This window comes from Thunnus thynnus, chromosome 21 (assembly GCF_963924715.1).
Source record: "Thunnus thynnus chromosome 21, fThuThy2.1, whole genome shotgun sequence".
Classification (NCBI taxonomy): domain Eukaryota; kingdom Metazoa; phylum Chordata; class Actinopteri; order Scombriformes; family Scombridae; genus Thunnus; species Thunnus thynnus.
Window position 1 is genome coordinate 14,371,768 of NC_089537.1, and position 22,835 is coordinate 14,394,602.

Sequence of the window (22,835 nt, forward strand, 5' to 3'; positions counted from 1 at the left end):
ACAGGTATGAGATTGTGTGGATGTCTCAGCATCAGGATTTTAGTGTGTGATTCTGTTTGCACGAAGTACTGAACACATACTGAATTACTGTATTATGGTAAATACTGTGCGTCTACAGTAGGGTCCAAAAGTCTGAGACTTCCCATTCTGGGAAAGTGGTCTATAGACTGGTCTATGCGTGCATGTGTTTGTGTGGTACATGCTGTGATACGCTCTCCTCTAAGTGCTGATATGAGTCTTCAAGGGTGTGTTGAGAGAGTGACACAGAATCCCTTGCTGAGATGATCCCTCTGGTTTTGGTGAAGGGCAATAGCAGGGATTCAGACCTCAGTTCTGTGCTTGTTGTGTCAACACTGCTAGTGAAACATGGCCACAGCTGATACACTTAATGACATAGAGGGGGGAGGGGGTGGTGGTGGTAAACTATATATTGCAGAAAAAATTTGGATGTAACTTTTGGAGGTTGAATGTGATTTTAGTGTCACCCCAGTTTTTGTCAGTCAGTGTAGGCCAGGACAGATGAAGAAACAGCCATAAAACCATTAAAGCTGACACACCAGTCATACCAACAATACTAACAATTGTCATTATCAATTTTTTTTCTGATTTATCAAATAATATAAATATAAAATCTTGGGATGTCCCTACCGAGCCACCAGATCAGTGCCGATACTGACCTCATTACGCAGACTGTTGGATGTGACCAATCTACCTAAATGCAGTTTCTTTGTGAATGTAATTGCTTCAGTTTTTCAGTTACATTCATTCAGTCATGAAAAGCCGCTGACTCACTTTTTAGTGCAATAGCATTTGCTGACCTTATGTTATCTCACCTTACAGAGTTATAGAGATTTTAAACTTGGGAAAAAGAGAGCACTGGTATTAGATTGGGCTTTGGTATTTGCAGACACCCTGAGTTGAGGTATTAATATTGGGAGAAAAAAAGTCTGATCGGTGCATCCCCATAAAATTTCCATCTTTTTACCAGAACCCAAAAGTTTTCAAATTTAAACCTAATATTTTTCATTTTTGCTGGGTGATTAAAAGCTCATCAAAATTGTTGTTTATTTTTTATTATTTTCTGTCAAATGACTAATTGACAAACTGACTAATAGTTTTGGCTCTAAAATTAAATTAAGGAAGACATTAAGTATTAAAAAATATCACTTGAGTCAATATTCAGAATTCAAGATGATCGTCAGGATAGGATTTTGCATGGCTGACAGGTCATGTACAATCATACACACAAGACTCAGCAGATACAAATCATAGACATGCTGTCACATGCCGAACATTACACAACATACACATGCAAACTAAATATAGAGAGATGCAAATGCACATAGATAGATGCCAACGCGTTTGACCAACACCTTGGAAAAATGAGGTATCTCACATGCAAATGACTGCGTTAACTTTAATATAATCTCACACACACACACACACACACACACACACACACACACACACACACATCAAATCTACATGATAAGTTGAAAGGACTATTACTGAGACATGCCATAATGAGGCCTACTGGGGCTCAGGGAATAAGTGTGGAAAAAAGGACATCTATGAACTGTTTGCATTATTATATTGAGGCTATTTCATAGATTTGTGCCTATAATAAAAGCCCATGAATCTATTGTGCATCTACAACTGGAACCAGAAGTGTTGCACATGCCTTCAAAGATGAAAAAAAAGCCCCCACAATGTTAAATGAACAGCGCCTCTTCACTCTGCTACTTTATAAAGAAAATCAACAAATAGCTGACACGATGATGACGGCGGTGAGGCAGTATCCATGGTAACCACCAGAGACACTTGAGCAAGCTGTCCAACCAGACATCTGGCCTGTATTAATGAATTTGCAAATGAACAAACCCACACTACAGCCTACTGTATGGGTATAATCTTGCACGCCCTTGCAAACACATACACATGACACACACACACACACTCACACACACACACACATGCAAACTAACTATCATATGGGCAAACAGAACCAATGTAACACAATATGGGAAACAATTTTGGATTTTGCAAATGTGATAAATACAAGTTAGCAAAGTGAAAATACTGTAAACTTGGCAAAAACAAGGCAACACAGACACAGAGACACACGCGCACACACACACACAGACACACACACACACACACACACACACACACACACACACACACACACACACACACAAACAATCACTCCATGGTGTAACTCATTTAACTACAAGGCTCAACATCCGAAGCTGAACCTATGTGAGTAAAGGTCACATTGCCTGGCAACCACTTGAGCTTAAGGAATAGTTTTAATTATGGTCTGTGCTCTCTCCTCCAATCTTCTGCCACCATTCACCCCACTGTCTGCACACACACACACACACACACACAATAATATACACACAACCATCAATTTCCTCTTCACTGCAAAGCCAAAAGAAGCATTAGGTTACATCTGCCCACAGCTGAAAAATTGTGATGCAATCCTTACACAATCTATGTTTTATGGCTATTTAAATGACTAAAAACAGCAATGATAGTGACATTAAAAATGCACCATTCTTAAAAATTATTGTCATTATCTTGAAACAAACTGACTTCTTTTAAAACTTCAATGATATTTGGGTCAGGTGTTGCATCACTGCAATAACTTAATCCAGATTATTATGAAAAAGTGACAGAGATAGATGGAATATTCTCACTGCAGGGTGTATTCATGTTTACAGTTAAACCGATTCAATTCTACCACATCCTAATGAACCTACATCATGAACACGGCTGCACACGCCCATGTACGTGATTACAAGAGCGGTTGCATGCTTCATGGAGGGGTTCTATATGGAAAAGCAATACCCTGAATCAACAAGAGAAGTGATAATTCCATAATCCAATCCGTGAACATCTGGAGTGAAAGCGGCCTAGCTAGCCAATCAGAGTGGCTGAACAGATTTAGCAGGGCACAAGGCAAAACCCAGACAGATTGTAAGAGTTGCTTCAGATGACACATACTGAAATGACAGACTTTTATTTATTACAGCTAACCATCATGATGCTACCATTCTTTATTTGTGCATTTTAAATACATTGCAGGTATTGATTTTGTATCTGCTGTATGTAGGGTTAGGGTTATTGAATTTTAGGATTTTTGCATCAATGTGAGGAATTGCCTGGATTTGTTCTATTCAGTCCTGCAAAAACTCTAAAAATGTAGTTCATCACAATATAGTATAAAGGATAAAATATAGTGTATACATATACACACATAAACACACAATATAGCATAGATATGAAATTACAAATACTGTGATGGAAGATGTTATTCATAGCACCGGCCCCAATGTATAATATATATTCAAAAGTCTACATAGCTAACTTTTTGGCTATATGTTATCGTTCACTGACAATAAAATAATGATAAAATAATAATTGATTTTAAGGTTTAAAGCATGCTGTGGCTCTCTAGCACATTGTCACAGTCACAATCTACACACTGTTGACACTATTTTGAAGACTTAACAGTTAAATTTCCTACCAGTGATGATCCTCTGGAGCAGGTCAAGCACAGTATTTTGGGCTGTCAGTGAGAGCACATTGCTAACAATAACCTTCACTAAATCGACATCTTCCTGATCTTGAGTTGCAACACCTTAAGCAGAGCATTCAACTGAATTATCACATCATTGTCATACACTTATAAATCAATGACTTTTATCTGGATTTTCCTCACCAGCAGACTTCTGAAGCATTGATCATAGACTCTGCTGTTGAACAGGTGTGTAGAGTTAGACATGACTGCACATTGACAAACAAGATTTTTTTTATAAAAGATCTTGTCACGTTACAAGGAATTCTCAGGAGGACAGCACACACACACAAACACACACACACACACACACACACACACACACACACAGAAATCCTTAGAGATCTAGCTCACTGAGCAGAAACACTGTTTGCTTGCACTCATTATTTCTAAGCATCTTTTATCATTTAACTCACTCCACTGACTCTGACTCTCATTAACCCCAGTTACATACACAATTAACACAGAGACAGGAAGTTACACTACAAGAGGGAAGCAATTCATCACATTAGCTGTTTAATAATGGAGAAGATACAATCTTGTGGCAAATTCTTCATAAACTAAGTCAAGAAAAGATTGTGGAGGAAATGGTGGAGTAGGCAAAACCATCTGTACAAGGAGTACTTTTAAATTTTTAATGAATGCAGGTGAACCATTACATGAGTTAACAACAGCCTTTCACTCCACATGACTCCCCCCTCCTCTGCCCACCTGCTTGGCCGCCCGCCTGCCTGGCTGACTCATCCCAGTATTTCTTGAGAAGCTGCAGAAATATGTGCCATTCTCAGAGAGATTACAAGCCACAGCCACACAGTGTAATGGCATGTTGCTGAAACCCAATCCTATCGGCACTGCTGTCGACACGGCCCAGCGCTCCACTCACATTTACACACACACACAGGCTATGCTCCTCTACTCCCCCAGGAGCAAAGCTTTCATACAGTGTAAGTCAGTAAATTTAGTCTATCCAAGACTTCTACTACATACAGTATATACAGTGTGTACTCAACATCTTTTTTTTTTCATGGATCCAGGATATATTGCAAACTCCTGTTTCTGGACCGAGATGCTTTGTATTGATTTCTGCCAAAATTCTTCTTTTTCCACTTATCTTCCTACTGTCTCCCACCAGGGGGGAAAATATTAAGAAGGAAGTGGATTATTTATAGATTTTAACTCTCACTTTGAAAATGTATTCATCTTTTCTTTATCCAACTTATTTCTACATCATTCATTTACTGAAATACACTATAGTATCATACTGCATGTGTAATGTGCATTTACTACTTGGTTGTTCTCAGTGATGTACTATAATATCTCATGCCCGTACAAGTCGTTTAAATGTTTCGCAATGAGGAATCAACTGGAACTACCTGTTTGGTACATGGTTGCTCCCTTCTGTTTGGTACATGCTCTAATAAATTGTTAGATCCAATCTTGTGTGTTTATGTTATCTGTTTTCAACTGTATTTGTGGTTCGTGAATGGTTACAGATAAGGCTGAGCAATAATTCGATATACATCATTTATCGACAGTGGAATCACATTACTGTGATATGATCTCATGATGCTGTTGTCCAAATTTATTTTGTCAAATTTAATGTTTCCAACCAAACTGTAATAAAAAAAACTACCAAATTAAGTTATTAAAGTTTTTGTTTGGTCTTAGGTGATACATAACAATAGTGCACCACTCATTACTTTTAACATGAGTTTAAGGGTTTATTCTAGTGATTTAATATTGGACTTCTGTAAAGTTGAGAGACACAAGAGCACAGTTAAAAAAAAAGGTTGAAATCGAAGCAGCAGAGATTATGTCATTCTGACTTTTGATTTCTAATATACGTATTATTTGTAATGCAGGCTTTCTGTTGTAAATCTTAAATCTCAAGTACAGTTTGAGATAATGGGTTCATGAGGATTATTTTTTCAGACTTTAGAAAACTCCCCTCAGACTTATTGAAGACATTATACTGCACAACTGTTTTCACAGACAGAGTAGCACTCCTCATGATGAGTATTATTAAAATAATTGGACTGCCCCTTTAGAAACATATCAACATTAGAAAATATCCTCATTCATTTTGAGATAACGATTCTGTCCAATGTTATCCAGCCAATAACAGGACATTAAAGACTCAGATGGATTTTGGATCTGCCTTCTCTTATACCACTTCTTTAAACTGTGTCCATGGTTTCTTTCATCATCGTCTTTCAAGCTGCTAACTAAGACTTTATATAATAATAATATGGTAAAGTACATAATAAGACTACAATACACGCTGTAATTTGATTGCACTATGGGTCATTTGAAAATTGCTGAACTAATTCATGATGCATGCGCCATTGCATCAGCTACATTATTTATAGCTCTTTCATATGTACTAACCGGCAATGACTCTGGTTATTAATGGTACTGACAGAGATAATATGAGGCACATGTGGCTGGTTATTTCGTGTGTGTGTGTGTGTGTGTGTGTGTGTGTGTGTGTGTGTAAGCATTTGATTCCGTCAGCAATAAATGTTGTGTTAGCTCACACCGTCACATCGCCATAAATATGAGACAGACTGAGCAGTACATGTTGGGGGATAAATATACTGTATGATGTGGCTCGCTTTACTCTGACTCGTGATCCAGACGGCTGGCAGTACTTCCTACAGTTACTGTACGCTTCGTGCCTCATTGCTACTGTACAATTTGTCACTTCATAAAGGGGGAAATATGGCATGCTTTTGAAAGGTGTGTGGCGCCACTTAAGAGGTGGCACCTGCATTAAGATCAAAAACACACACACACACACAAAATTAAGCCAATTGCACCTCTGCTCCTATTTGAAGCAGAAGAAGTCATCGCCACTGAGATGGAAAACATGATGTACTGAGTGTTGGGATTATTTTGTTCACATGTTGAAACACAGGCTGATCTATAACTCTCTCTAAAAAGGGCAGGTGGTGAGTGGCTGAGGTCATCACACAGCAGGTGATAAGCAAACACCCCTGGACATGAACGCAACACACTTACTGCACACACTTTCTCTGTTCCCTTGCCAAATGGTAGCGACCTTATCTCATCTCTCACATCCAAACAAACGGTTTTTCCCATTCTCTTTAAATCTTTCCCTCCCATTTATAAGGACGCATACACATGCACACACATTTGGGAGAGATGATAGTGTGAGTGAGATGGCGGGCTGCTATATCAGTGGTGGGACGGGTATATATTCCTGGCTGGTGCTGATAAGCCAACTGATGCCTTGCCTTATTTAGTCAGTACTCACTGCTGACACACTAGCAGAGTAGCACACACCGCATGCACTCTATGGGTTTTTATAACAGTGTGTGTGTGTGTGTGTGTGTGTGTGATAGTGTATGTGCGTGAGGTGTTTCTGACTGGAGAGAGGTGGGCACTGATTAAGTGAATGCATATATGTTGAGGTATGTGTGTGTGTGTGTGTGTGTGTGTGTGTGTGTGTGTCTGTGTGCGTGTGAGAGAGAGAGGGAGAGAGAGAGAGACACGTGCACATGTATTTTTTTCTAATATGTACAGTTGTTAGATTCCTATATTGGGTAAAGAACTTAACAGCTTAATGTGTGTGTGAGAGTAGCACAACAATTTTTAGCACAACAAAAACACATTTTTGAATATAGAAAAACTGCAACCTGCACACCTACACTCAAATGTACAAAATCGCAGATCTGGATCGCCATCAATTTGACACAAATCCAAATCTGTAAAACAAATGTCTAATATATTAATAAAAGTGACAACAAAACGGGCAAAGAACAACTTCCTTGTCAGAGGTAAAAATGTGACTCTGGCAAAGGCTTAAATCATTCCAGGATATCATCAGTCTGAACATTTTGCTGATTGCTACTGCAGGAGGAAAAAAAAATAAGCCTCATATAAATATCCTTCCTTTTCTGGAGGACCTGCATATCAGGTGTTGGTTAAACTTTCACCAGAGTCTGCAGAGCAAACAGTGCTATCAAATGGAAACACACATTTGGCCTCCATGCATTGACTGGCTTTCAGTATGTTTGTTTTGGCGTTTTTTGAAAAAATTATTCTTAGCATTGTAGAGCCAGTGCGCTCAATCAGCTTAACCTGGGAAATAATAATCATCTCATAACACATCAAAAATAAACTAAAACATATAAAAATTCAAGTGATATGCAAGTACTATCGGTTGCAGCTTTGGCAAGTTTATTTTATCCCAATTCTGCTTTTATAAGATAAGGGGTAATGGGTAAGATTATGGGGTGTAATGGGAAAGTTTAGGTGGGGTTTGACGTGTACCACAGTTCATTACAGTATTATACATTGTATATGCTCACACACAACTGAGCCACCAGGATACCTGAACTGCTGGTCTGTAACAAAAAAGGCTTTGTGGAATAAGCACCATGAAGCTGAAAACATTTCAACAGCACACATTTTTCACTTATCTCACTTCACAGGCCTCTGACACAACCCCACCACACACACAAACACACACCCACTTAGACAAACGGACACAAAAGAGTGTGTTGAATGTGATGTGTGTAGTAGTCCATTTTACATAGATAAGGGTGACAAAATAACTGAGAATGGGGGTCACAGACAGACACAGAACTCCACTCCACCGCATCACACTAGCTCTCTATTGATTGGCTTATGACGAGCATGAGGTCATCAGCTCCACCCTTCCCACCAGGCTGATGGGATAGCTCTTGTGTGGCTACTGTAATTCACAGGGGAGGGGAGGGTGTCTCCCCTCTGTGCCCGTTTTTTCCGCTCTCCTTTCATTTCTGTCCACTCAAGATTTCTCAGAAAGCTTTTGCTCAGCAAACCTGCCGCATCTCACTTCTTATTTAATCAACATTTATCCCCCAGCTCTCTCACTTCAATCCATTTTTACTCTGTCTTTTTGTCTCCCTCTGTCCCTGTGGATCCGCCGGGTACGCTCCACATTCAAAGACAGAGAGTCATGTGACTAGAGCTGGATCGATACGAGTGCATCTTTTGCCATGCACTGTATAATGAGACTTACATAACCTGCTTACAACCGTCACAGTCTGCCATTCTGGCTGTTTATAACACAGCTTCACTCTTAACTGAATGGACATAAAAATATTTTCTTGATTTCAGTCAGGAGAATACAAGATCTTGTTTTGAGGTTTTCATGAGCACATGATTGGGCGGCATGTACCAGGCAGTAATTTGATCACTTACTTCAGTACAGGGGACAGGGGAGCTTGTTTGCTGCCGTAAACACTTTGTATCAGCTTGAATGCTTTTACTGTTGTTGCTTTAGCGCTATGCATTAGGTCATGTGCTTCCTTCTACTGTAAATTGTTGCTCTAATGCACGGCTGTAGAGGAGATCAGATGGCTCTTTCAACACATTATCCATTTTTCTCTCTTTCCCCAGTAGGTTTCTAAACCTCCCTGACACAGACAAAGACTCATAATATCATGGCTCTTCTCTGTGAAGTAAAAAAAAGAAAGCAGGAGTTTTAATATTAAGCATGTTAAATCCACCTTATGTAATCTTCATCTTATATCCTTGAAATCTGCAGAATAAAGGGTTTTCTCTCTGTGCTTGCCGGGGAGGACTTATTCTATTTTAAAAGAATGTCTGGATATTATAATAAAGCCTGCTAAGTCTGCTATTACTGTATTGCTGTAAATGGCTGGGCTCAGCACTAAGTCAAAATTCTCTTATGCGTTGTCTCTGATGTTTTATCATATTGAACGTGTATATTATTTTAACAGTTGAAACAGAGTGTTTATCATTAATTAAACCCAAAAATTCTTGAATTAATGACACTCATTATAAATTACCAGATGCCTAAGTGATGATTTATCACAGTTAAGTTGGTGTAACAGCAGTCAAATAATCCTAAAAATGTTTTTTTTTTTTAGCCACTCTCTTTAGGGATGGTAATGACATTCTGTTGGTCAGTCCATCACTTTGGTCCAGACTGAAATTTCTCGACAACTATTGGATGTATTGATTGATTGAATGAGATTCAGTACAGATATCCATGGTGCCAAAAAGTGAATCATAAAGGTGATCCTCAATTCTTTCTGTAGCACCACCTGCCCTTATACAGTGAAATATCTCAATATCTGCTGCATGCATTAGCATAAAACAATGAATACTAATGACTTTCCCCTGACATTTCCTCTAGGGATACCGTGAGGTCTAATTAATTAATTGATAATTTTTCAAAATTGTCAAAATTTGTCAAAAAACTAATGACATTCCCATCAACCACTTTATACATGTGCTAATTGTACCTTTAGTTCTAGTAAGTAAATGCTATCATGCTAAAATAGTGAACACAGTAAACATTATACCTGCTAAACATCAGCATGTTAGTTAGCATGGTCATGGTGAGCATGTTAGCAAGGTGACATTAGCATTTAGCTCAAACCACTGCTGTGCCTAAGTGCAGCTGTTCCCAGCAGGATTTTACTGAAATAAGTGAAATTATAGTTCATTACATTTATTTAAATTATTTGATAGAACTACTGATGTTTATATGTGAGTATGTGTGTCCATTTTCATTGCGTTGAGTGTGTTTGTGTGTGTGAGACGCCTGTGATTTTGAGTATTGAGTTTTGTGTTTTCATACATGCAAATTTGAGTGCACTTCTTGAGACGGATGAAAAAAAGTCAAAACAAGCGTGATTGCTTGGAGACCTTTTTACAGCTTGTTCACATCCACTCAGTCTTCAGCCTAATAGTTCCCTGATGCAATGAAACCAGAGGATGTTAAAGCGATGCTGCGTACCCTGAACTGTGTCCCAGTAGGGAGGAGACTTTAAATGAAAAGGTCAGATCTCATCCACCTGTTAAAGAGCAGATGCCACATCAGAGCAATACTTGGCAGGGGTAGCAGGTATCGTTGTTGGGCACACGACACGCACTTGGCACAGGTGCAGGTATGGCTATACTGCTCATGCACATAAACTCACAGACATACAAATCTCTCTCTCTCTCACACACACACACACACACACAAGATGCCTGACCCCTCTCCCTGGGAATGAAAGATATGGGCAGAGAATAGAAACAGAACCTTTTCCAGGGATGATCACACTGGCTACACAAAAGCCTTGACTGTTGATGATGTATAAAGGTCGTGGTGTTGTCATGGGACTCCACTTACACCGGACTGAGCCTTCAATCAGACCAGGAGATATTTGTCAAACAGGCCACTGTCTCACTTAACCATGGGCTACAATAGACAATTAACTCCTGACGATGTTCACCACTTGTAAAGAGCCCTGTCTTTTTTGTGTTTACGAAGTACACACCCATATGCACATACAGAAGCATGAATGAACACACATACACACACTACCTGGAAGCTGCTATTTCCACTTTACTCCTGGCAATGGCTGCCGCCCTCTGTGCCCCCTCCACAGCCCGATCCACCTTCTCTTTCGTTTTGGGGTTCTTAAGAGGAATCAACTGCTTCCTTATTCCACGCACCAGCACGTTATTTTTGTACTTCCCTTCTTCTTTGGTGCCATCTGGGAAAACTGTGCACCCGTAACCGTGGCGCTTGTTGTTAAGCCATTCTCCCTCGTACTTCATCCCGTTGGATCTCTCTGAAACACCAAATCCATTGCGCTTGTCATTCTTCCATTCGCCCATGTAGCTTTCGGTGGTGGTGGCATCCACATGGTCCTCCAGAGGTAGGTCCTCATCTGGCAGCTCGCCGTCACCGATGGATATGGTAGAGTTGGCATCACTGGAGCTGATGCGGCTCATGGTGGCATCACTGCGTGCTGAGCTGCGCTTGCTGGAGATTGAGGTCCGAGAGTCAGACTTGCGCAACTGCCGGAGGCTGCCGAAGAGTGAACCCCGGCGGAACAGGCCCTTCTTCTTGCCGGTGACAACCTCGCTGTCTGAGTGGAAGTTAAGGACGAAGCCGCCGCGGCTGCCTGTTGGTGTGTCTGCAGGGGAGGAGAGGTCCTGGAGCACTGTGCCGTTGCTCTGCTCAGAACGCAGGGAGGCCAGAGATGTGCGGAGTGGAGAGCGGATAACGGTGGCCATACCATAAGGAACACTCTGACGCACGCCGTAGCCATGCCGCATCCCACCCATCCACTGGCCTTGATAGGTACCTGAGGAACAGGTAGACATGGGAAAATGAGTCATAATAGTCACAACTACTGTATACATCAGATCCTATAAAGCACTGGTTCCATTCGTTTGGGCTTATGACCCTTTAAAAAGAAACACTATCTACTTGTAACCCATCCTCACATGTTGCATTCCAATGAGCTGTGAGTGCCTCCACCAAAGAGAGATGATTTTTCTTTCTCAAATTGTTTCATTTGACCTGAAAGACTACAAGTATCCAGTTTTTCCCTCAAGAAACAAGCAGAAATACCAAAGTTGTTTTGTTTTCTTTGCTATCCTGTAAATCATCTTGAGACCCTCCAGGTTGAGAACCACTGCTATACAGGATGACACAGTGCCACACAGTATTCAAAACAGTCATCCCATCCCTTTTACAATTTCCCTAAATTGTAGATACTGTGCTTATCAGGTAAAAAGGTAAGTACGTTAGAGACGTTAAAACTGCAAGTCAGAAAGGCAACAGTTACAAACAGCAAATATTTTCATCCCCCAAAAAACCATGGCACTTCAGATTAAAAGTTATACTATATTCTATTTTTAGATGCTTAAGATGGTGAAAATCCATGTTTAATAGTACTACTTGGGTGTACTGAATTAGGCTTCATTTTCTGAGAAACACTGGCCATCAGTTCCAGGAAGAGACAGTTAATACTGGCTGGTATGATAAAGCACAGTCAGATATGGTCTCATTATGCATATGATTTTTAAGAAGCAAATGTTAGTTAGTATTCTTAGTTACAGTTAGTTCATACTAATCAAATCTTTGGTTGATATTTATTCATTATTTTTATCATGATTTTGGTGTTACCATATCATCTGTGAACCTTGAGTCTGTATATCTGCACTTAAAACAGAGTCCTTAAAACAGTATTACCCATGGGAGCAAAGAGGAGCCTTGCTGTAGGGGTGCCCAGTATGTCAGCTAATGAAATGTTTTCTCTCCCTCCCTTCAGATCTGGGACTGTGAGCATAACTAACTCAATCACAAAGATTTGATTAAGGTACTGATACCCCCACTGACAGTCGACACATTCACCACCATCCACTTGTCTCTGACGACAGGGAATTGCTATGAGTCACATAATGAGAGGAATACTTCATTAATCCCATTTGGTGCTGCTGAGCCCAATCAGCATGTGCCGGCCTACTGTAGCTTCTTCCAAGCATCATATTACAATCCTGATCCTAATAATAAGAAAGGCCTGTTGATCCAGCACTCGCATTTCATTGACCAATACAATGAAATAAGCCATAATGGTCAGATTCTGAGGGGAAACGATATACTAGCCTGGGCAGGAATTTAGATGGATAAACAGTGTGAGATTAACAGGCTGGCTCTGCTCTGCAGTTCAATTCGGTGACCCTGCAGATCAAGTTATCAGCATGTTGCAGGGTCAGATGGCCAGATGTTCTGTAGATCCTCTAGGATCAGCTGATTTCCCAAGCCCGGCCCTCATATGTGAAGCATTTATTCTGCACCATAAGGCCTTGGTTAGTGGAGATGATGCTCACAAATCACCCTGCGACTTGTTTTATAATCAGAAAGAACTGCTTGCTGCTACTGTCGCTTGCAAACACTTGCATCTGTAGGATGTTCTCTGTCCCTGATCACACAGATCTCTAGACAAACTCAATCTGTGGACACAGCACTGATTAGTGACATCAAAGCTCTGACAGACGCCTTGCACTAACCTCTAACTTTCAGTAAGTCAAAAAGTGTGTCCTGTGTGTGAATGCATAGATATATTTGTGTGTATTTTCAGCACTTTGGAACTATTAATCTTAACTTCATAAAGTCATTTAGAAATTGGACAACACACCCAGTGTGTAAATACATTTTCACTTGTTTCCATTGATATGCACCTTTTTTTCTAGAAAGTGTCAGTATATTGACACTTTGCAGAACTGTGACCAAAAGCAGAACTTTCCTATGAGTGTGTATTAAACAAGTTTATTTTCATTGTAAACAGTGACCCACACACTGACACTCTTAAAGAGATGTGTTAAAGCAGTGAAGGTTCAAATGTGAAAATGACAAGAGAAGAAGGTGATAGTCTGGCTATAATTGGCTCCAAACAGACTGATTTGCTCTGATTTCCAAACTCCTTCTAGGCAGGGCATGATGCCACTGAGCAGGCAACAGGAGTCACTCTTCTCCCACTGTCATATGAGAAGCAACCAGCAGTTATCAGATGAGATGCGCCTTGGAATATGAGATGAAGCATTATTTTAAATTGCTTCCAAAAAGTTAACACTACCACGGTAATAAGTAATGATGATGCGCTTGACCACGGTGCGCAGTGCGCAATCTCAGCTCCAACTCAGATCATAACAGATGGAGATTCATGCACTGATGCTTTTCCATTAGCCTCCCTCAGTTTTAGTCTGAGCATCCTCTCTCTCTCTCTCTCTCGAACACACACACACTCACAGGCTACATAACACATCACTAGTCACAGCCGTTAAAGCGACACACACGTTAGAAACAAACCTTGGGCCATATTTATAACACAGGGTTTCTTACCGCCATCGCCATAGGTTTCGATCCCATATCCATCTTGCAGCCCGTTGCTCCAGGTACCGTCGTATCTAGCAGGTGTGTTGTGACTTTGCCGAATGCCGTACCGACCCTTAAAACCGTGACTCCACTCTCCGCGGTAGATCCACTTTCCTTTATTCTCCACACCGAGACCATGCCTCTTCCCCTGGGACCAGTAGCCCTTGTAGGTATTCCCGCTGGGCCAGGTGTACACCCCTACTATCTCAAAGCCGTGGGACCAGGACCCGGCGTACTCGCCCTGGCCCTTGGGTCCGGTGCAGATGCCGTGTCCGTGGGCTTTGCCATCCTCCCACCCCCCGCAGTACGTGCCACCGTCGTCGAAGTCAAACCTTCCGCCCGTCATTCAGATATAGGCTGGAAATAAAGCAGATCGTGCGCTGCTGCAGACTCAGGCGTCTCCAGGACCGAGGTTGTGGGATCCAGGACCGGTGGTGTGTTGAAAGGATGAGCCAACAAGAAGATGACTAGAGGAACAAAAAAATTGGAGGGTCAAGATAGTAGAGTGGTACTTCCAGGCATTGACATGTAATGCAAAAGGCATTTGTAATGGTAAGTGTAAAGGTATGAATGGTGGGCGTCATTTACCGGAGGCGCACGCCGGGTTCTCCGATGTGTGTTGCTCGTCTCCCCCCTCTCACCCACTGATCACAGAGGGAGAGAGAGAGGCGTCGAGTCCCTGCTGAAGAAAGACACTGGGCCAATCGCAACGTCACGCCAAAGGGACCTCCCACTCTGCCCCCCCCCCCCCCCCCCCCCCCCCCCCTCCCCATAAAGCGATGACAAACCACACTAAACATTTGAAAGACGCGCCTCACCTTTACACATGTGTAAATTCCCGCAATTGAGTGTTCTCATAATACCCAGAAGGATTTATAGTGTGACTGGTAAGTGAATTATACAATTACTATTAAACTATAATTTGTTTCAGCTATTATATTACATTGCTATCATATTCAATTCAATGCAATTCAATTCAATAATATATATATAATAATATATAAGGTGATAGCATGAATATAGGTTAAGTTTAACTTTAAAAAAAAAAAATTGATCATAAACATTTCATATTCATATGAGATACATATTACCTTTCTGTTGAAGGTACCTCATTTTCTGATTTTACACTCTAACAGTGATATTCCAATAAATACTTGTCGTTTTGCGTTTTTATTCTTGTAGTATTTTATGATTAAAACTACTTATGAGAGCTAAAGCACCGTTTTTTCTTAACAGTGGTTGCAAACATGATTCCATAGCTGTATAAGAAATCCCACTCTCGAATTAACAAAAATAAGAAGGAAATTAGTAATTAATTAGTAAGAATTAGTAACCTACTACGACGATGGTGGCCTTTAATACCAGGCTCTCATTTTTTGAATCAGTGCCGACTACAAAAACCTTGTGTGGACCACTAGTAGCCTGCACATCAGAGGAATAGATGATAGCGACCTCTGCTGCACAAATGTACTTATTGCATGACTAAATAATGGTAGCCTTTGTACGCTATAGTTTTGTAACTGTATTGTGTACAGTATATAGTGAAGTAATGTAAACTATTTGTGGTATTTTTTTTCTTACATTCTGAATTATTATATTTACATTGTAAACCTTGTGCAACCTGCTTTGACAATACTGTAATGATGCATATTAAGGAAATGTGAATGATGACTATGACTCTAATATACTGTACTACTACCACTACTACTAGGCTACTATTACTACTACAGCTACTACTACTACTATATGAAGAATAATAAGTGCAGGAGCAACAACAGCACAAAAAAGAGCAGTTAGAGACTGTATGCAGTGCAAAATAAATCAGTATTTTTCTCTGAACAGTTTGTTCTGAAATTATGTCAGAATGAAGAGAGGCGTATCAACGTTACCCTCCGAGCCTGCAGGGGGTGTATTTTGCTGACTGTAATATGATGTGCTGCCCTCACTTGTCCCCTAAAACACTAACAGATAAAATGGCGTCTGAAAACATGTCTGAGTCCCAAGATGAGAAAGCAGCTCTTATAGAGACGGAATCTGTGCAAGATGAACACCAGCAGTGTGTTACAGTCGCAAAACAAAGCGAATCTAAACTGACGCTTTATCACTGGACGCAGTCTTTCAATTCACAGAAGGTGGGTGTCATTATGTTTCAGCACCACAGTGCAGTGGACAGCTCCTCGTCAGAGTTTCGATTAGAAATTTGGTTTAAGTTACTCTGGATGACGCTGCGGTTTTCGCTCAATAGATCACTCACCATCTGTCCTGCATAAAAACACATATATACAATCCATTATCACTACAGTATTCGTTAAAGGGAATAGTTTGTTTACCTTTAAGCACTATAGCGGAAGACGAGTATCTTAGCGTTTCAGCACCACAGTTCAACGGACAGCTCCCCATTAGAGGTTTAATTAGCAATTTGTAAAATGTGTCTGTTATTGTTGATGGTACTGTAGTTTTAGCTTTATGTCATATGTCTTAAATAAAATTACTAAAACTGATATACAACACATCATCACAGTATTTATTAAGGGAATAGAAGAGGAGTGTGCCAATTTTTCAGCATCATATTTCAGTGGACAGCTCTATTAAAATTCATCTGATGTTAAAAGGCTTCTCAGGATTACAATAGATCTTCAAACATCCTTGTTACCACTGGACAGTACCTGTACTTCTGTTGAACATTGGGGAAAAAACATCAATGTTGGCTTTTCTTTTTGAGAACTTTGCCCTGAAGATACAGAGTAAGTATTTTGGCCTTGTCCACGGTCTTACTAGTTTTGGTTCATTTTCTTATGAATATGTAGTGTTTGGTATTACTAGTAATTCTACCACTAAAGACAATGAGTCATTAAACATTAATTTGATTGTACTAGTAGGAAAGACACATTCATAAATCTAGGTACTCGAATCAACATAATTCTAAGTCTTTAAAACTGATACAAAGCAGTACATTAGAATAATTTTGTACTTTTAGATTAAGAAACTTTGTAAAACACGTGTACAATATTGATATACTGTATATTTTAATATTTGTATCCACTTTGTTGTATTCGTGATGGATGTGTGTTGTTGTTGTTACTTGTCCAATGTGGTTGGAATGTAACCTTGCAGAGTATACCTGCTCTTTGCCGTAATGTATGTGGTAAACACTAACATAGATGAAATATTTTCTTCTCCATGGGACAAAATTTTCTGGAGGGGGTTTAGGGTCCCTGACACAAAAATATGTCTCTTGGTTTAAGCCAAGCTACCCAACGTTAAAGTGACAGTCGGTGTATTGTGAACTGATTAGCTGTGATGTTTAATAAACAAAAGCAGCAAATCCTCTGACATTAAATTCAAAAGCATCCGTATTTTGTGAAAGGGAAAAGTACAAAAGTGTTCAGATTGCATAGTTTCAAGAGAGCAAAACATGCAGACATGGTGCCCAAAAACCTGTAAGTTAATTACTATGATATCAGATGGCCTTAATCAAGTATTTGACTTCTGTTGACAGTCATGGTTGTTGCTTTGCAGGTGCGCCTGGCTATTGCAGAGAAAGGTTTGCGCTGTGAGGAGTATGATGTTAGCCTACCACTCAGTGAACACAATGAGCCTTGGTTCATGCGGCTGAATCCCGCTGGTGAGGTGCCGGTCTTAGTGCACAATGACAACGTCATCTGTGACCCAACACAGATCATGGACTACCTGGAGCAAAACTTCAATGATGGTGAGACTAAATAAAGACTGTCAGTGTTTCACAGACCTGCAGCCCAAAACTCTCGCTCACTGTTAAAATACACTATAGTAGGGTTGGATAGGTATAAGGTGGGCTCCATTTGACTAGTTTCCTTCTTGTTTTAGTACATTGTCTTCATCTTTCAGCATTTTTGGTTGACTTTTATGTTTGATGTAAATTTTGTGTAGTTCATTTTCAATCATTTATTTCTTTTTTTTTTTTAATTTTCCATTTTCTCTTGGTTTGCATTGATCCATTAGCTTTGTTCTAAGGGTCATCCAGATGGCTTAAAAGGAGAGAAAATTTGGTAAGCATGGAACTATCTAAGATATTGAAAAATAACATGTTTAAATAACCGATATTACACAACATAACTGTACTTTTCCTAACCCGAACTCTAGTGTATTGTCCCTAAGACAAACTTACATACAACACTTGTTCTTTTGCCAGTATTCTCTATTGTCTGTTTTACTTGTAAGGAGAAAAAGTGTAAGGAAACAAAGTGACACCTTACACCATTGCGCCTTCCTTTACATGGATTGTTTGTCTCCAGAAGGCACTCCCAAGCTGATACCTGAAGAGGGCAGTACGTACTATCACAGAGTGCAGCACTACAGAGAGCTGTTGGACTCACTACAGATGGATGCCTACACCCACGGCTGCATCCTCCACCCTGAGATCACAGTGGATTCCCACATACCTGCATATGCTGCCACAAGCATACGAAGTAAGATACACTGAGATGCACTCCAGTAGTAGTATATACATATACATTTACCAGGCGCATCTAGAAATGGATAGGACCCCCTTGTACCTACGCAACAACCATTTTGTAGGCACAGATTAAACAAAGTGTTGGAAACTTCCCACACTTGATGCCAAGATGGCACCATGAAGGCTGTGCAGAACACCCTGTTACACTTAAATCTTCCTCTACCTACTCAACTTTTCTATTCTATGGTGGTTTATTTGAGCCCTCCTGTGTATTTGATACCGTCAATTATTGTCAGTCCCTTATCTCATCGTGTGGGTGTCCATCCCACAATGCAGCCCAGTCTATAATTAAGTTAAACACCTCTCATTCTTATACTTACCGTTGATGTGAGACTGTCTGTTTGTAGGAGGGAGCCGTTCGCATGACGGAAAGGTGACCCACACACAGACACATTCTTACATTAGTATCATGAAATGTATCTAAGTTTTGTTATACTGAAAACCACAGTGTCTTTGTTTGTCTTTAACATGCTGCTATGTTTTTGTGTGACAGCACAAATAGGAAACACTGAGTCAGAGCTGAAGAAATTGGCAGAGGAGAACCCGGAGCTGAAAGATGCTTACATTGCAAAACAGAGGCGCTTAAAAGTAAGTCATTCAAGTTAGCAGAGTGCTATATAAGCCAAACTGTTGTTCCTACATGATTTTGACTACTACTTCTATTTGTTCAAAACTTAGTAAAATATTTAAAATAATATTATTATGTCATAGAAATATATAATTATAATATATAATATAATATATAATAAGCTGAGCAAAACTGAACACAGGTGAAGACTGAAGAAACTGAACTAACAGAACAAAGGATCCAACAAAACTGAACTGAAAACCAGGACTAAAATACAATCTGAACTGAGGGAATGGGAAACATCTGACCAAACTGAGAACAGGCAAGGAGCTGATAGGCTGAGGGAAACACAGGGAGCAGGGCAGGGCCGATGAGACTGATACAGGGCAGGTGTGAAGGTAACAGCAAGCTGGGGAAAAACACTGAGAGCAGGGCAGGGCTAATGAGGTGTGTAGGGAAAAATGGGCTGGGGAGAAGTGCAGGAACACAGAAGGGAAACACAGAGCACACAGAAAACCAAAACCTAGAAAACACAATCCTCTTAAAAACTAAGACTGAGAAAGCTGTCAGTACAAACTGAAATAAAAACAAAGACAGACTAACTAGTAAAGGCAACTAAAATAACAATGCCAGAATCTTTTAAAGACCCACCAAAACCAGAAGACAAAAAACATAAACAAATTAAACCAGAAGATCACATATCACAATATTAGATCTCTGTCTATTTACTTAAAGTGAATAACAGAACATAAGAAATGACTCTGTACACTGACTGGTATAACTTAACAAAATATACATGAAAATAACTTCAATACAGAAGTAACATTTCTCCCACTCAGTCCAGTCTTCACAAAACAGAGAGAAAAAGTCTGAGGGCATCTGGTGGACTGGTGGACAATGGCAGCTATAAGGAATATAGAGTCAGACTCTCTTGAGTCTCTAGAGTCAGTGACAGAACCATGACAGTAGGTCACTGTCACACCACAGAGAGACAGCCAATGCAAGAGAGCTATATCAAGTGTTAGCTAGCTAGCTAGTTAGTTTAATGTATTACATTGATTTAATTAAGTAAATAATAATAAGTATTTATAGTCGATGGATTGACAGACACTTAGTAAAACAGAAATATATTTAACCCCTATAAACAATGGTCTATAGATCAAGCTAGAGCACATTTTATTTGCAGATACTGAAGAGTGCAGTATTAGGTATTGTGTACATGGAAGTTATTTTTTTGCAAAATAATCTGCCTTAAAAGGCATAAAATTAAGGCATTACAACATCTTTATATGTTATGAAGTTTACCAATGAGCCTTAAACTTTAATTCATTTTTTTCCCAAACTCACAGCTTCTGTAGTTACTGCTCTCGTCTTCTGTCGTGTGTAACAGAAGTAAATTTTCAACTAACTAATGCATTTATATATGAAAATGTTTCTGCAGTCCAAGTTGTTTGATCATGACAACATGAAGTACCTGAAGAAGCTTCTGGATGAATTGGAGAGTGTGATGGACCAGGTAGAGACAGAGCTACAGAGGAGGGTGGAGGAAACACCAGGTAGCCATGGCAACTTGTCACCTAGCAACCGTTGTACCATTAATAGCATTAACACAGCAGTAGAAATAATTATATTACTTATTATAAGTCAGCCTACAATGTGCCAGTGGTGACTCTCACAGTTAAATTATGATGACAGAAGCATCTTGAATTTATTTGTTATTCTGACATCCTCCATGTCTCCTCCTCTATCCTCTTCCTCTCGTAGAAGAAGGCAGTCAGTCCTGGCTGTGTGGGGAGTTCTTCAGCATGGCTGACGTCTCTCTGGCTGTCACCTTACACCGCCTCAAGTTCCTTGGCCTCTCCCGCCGCTACTGGGGCAACGGTAACCGTGTCAACCTGGAAACATACTACGAGCGAGTGGTGCAGCGCCCGGCCTTCAGGAGGGTTCTGGGCCATGTCAACAACATCCTGATCTCAGCTGTGCTTCCTGTGGCGTTTCGTGTGGCCAGGAAGAATGCACCGGTTATTTTTGGTACCACTCTGTTGATAGGCATTTTGGGGGGAGCGACTTACCTCGCGTTTCTTTACATGAAGAAGAGGCTGATTGTCTTCAGCTGAGGAAGCTGAGAAGTCGTTCAAGTGGTTTAGAACAGAATTGTGAGTGTGGGAGGTAGTCATGGATCAAAAATAAGAGAAATATTGCCTTCATCACAGCACATTTCAATTGTCTAAAATTAAAATACATGGAAGAATTTGATCATTCATTAGAAATCATTAATATGTAATTGAAACAATACTTAATTTGCTAAGTAATGTGCTATCTATGTTCTCTGTGTTGCTGGTTGCACAAATTGCACTTTAAGTCATCCTCACTATGTGACATCTGCATTACACACCAAAGGATTGACTTGAAAGGACCATATGGAAGTTTTTACATGATTTTCCCATTTTTTACAATTAAAAAATACCATATTTGGTTTGTTGTTAGAGCGCTATAAGTTAAGAGCCAGCTTTCAAACAGCATTGTTCTGGCTATCTTCAAGCTGGGAAGTTTGTCTTTACAATCCCATAAATAGCACATGAATGCACCATTCCTCTCTGACAAAGCTGAAAATACATGTCCAAGAATCTACTGTATTATATAACTTTGACACAAACATAAACAAGTACTAGTAGATTTTCATACTGCACTTATATTAATGGAAAACAATCGCTGACTAGGAGAAGGAAGCAACATATTTATTAATTAATGAAAATGAAAATACTACAAGGTAAACCTGATTTATAGTAAATGGGCTAAAATGTGCAAAAATACCAGTATGGTCTTTAAATACATATTTATGTGTGCTTAAATCACCATATTAAGAGCCTAATAGCCTATGTTTTGCATAATGTGTGCTTTTTCCTTTGTTGTTTCATTGTTGTCAATATTTGCATGTAAGGAAATTAAAAACAAGTGTGCTAGAAGTCCACAGTCTGCTTTCTGTGACCAGGTCTGCCAGCATATGACATACTGATCCACCCAGCAGTTAAGCCACATCAAGGTTTCTATATTTGACAAAAATTCACAAAGACTAATTTGCTCTGTAGGTACCCCCATCATCACACCTGTGCACATGTTTTCCTGTATGACTTATGGCGCATTGTTTGATAGATTCTCTATGTAACAATAGTTGAATGAATGCTTTTCAGATCTCATTTACCTCTCCAGGCTATCATATCCAACATCTGTCTGGAATTAAAATGCTCCTAAACAATCTCCAGTGTTTCCTGTCAATTAAATGTAATTGAGAATGGCATTAAAATTCACAACTCAGCATAATTTAATAAGCTCATCGTATATCACAGGTATATATCAAACAATGAAAGTGTCTTAATCACATTTTCCAGGGTCTGGATGTAAATCAACATCTACAGTAATTTGTTTGCCCAGTCAAAACCTCCTGGCCAACACTGACATTTAACATATGCTCAGCTTTGATTTAAACTCCTCC

The 22,835-nt window shown here is 39.8% G+C and overlaps 2 protein-coding genes across 4 annotated transcripts in view; one reads left to right on the forward strand and one right to left on the reverse strand.

The window, feature by feature from the left end:
• The window catches only part of LOC137173760 (junctophilin-1-like), a 31,872-nt gene extending 16,848 nt beyond the window's left edge, over positions 1–15,024 (reverse strand). The window contains exons 1-3 of the mRNA XM_067578830.1: positions 14,868–15,024; positions 14,247–14,746; positions 10,935–11,703 (exon numbers count right to left, since the gene is read on the reverse strand). Of these exons, the coding sequence (XP_067434931.1) occupies positions 10,935–11,703; positions 14,247–14,625 (1,148 nt within the window). The 5' untranslated portion in view covers positions 14,626–14,746; positions 14,868–15,024. The remainder of the gene's footprint in view (positions 1–10,934; positions 11,704–14,246; positions 14,747–14,867) is intronic.
• Positions 15,025–15,063: 39 nt separating this feature from the next.
• On the forward strand, positions 15,064–22,600 carry gdap1 (ganglioside induced differentiation associated protein 1). 3 transcript variants are annotated; one of them, XM_067578833.1, is made up of 6 exons: positions 15,064–15,166; positions 17,799–17,991; positions 18,554–18,727; positions 19,268–19,362; positions 20,784–20,898; positions 21,107–22,600. In XM_067578833.1, the coding sequence occupies exons 2-6, from the start codon at positions 17,886–17,888 to the stop codon at positions 21,457–21,459; spliced, it is 843 nt and encodes a 280-aa protein (XP_067434934.1). In that variant the 5' UTR covers positions 15,064–15,166; positions 17,799–17,885; the 3' UTR covers positions 21,460–22,600. The 3 variants fall into 3 exon arrangements, with proteins under 3 accessions (XP_067434934.1, XP_067434932.1, XP_067434933.1); XM_067578831.1 differs by lacking the exon at positions 15,064–15,166 and adding an exon at positions 15,325–16,411; XM_067578832.1 differs by lacking the exon at positions 15,064–15,166 and adding an exon at positions 15,331–16,411 and having other exon boundaries at positions 18,557–18,727.
• The last annotated feature ends 235 nt before the right edge of the window (positions 22,601–22,835 follow it).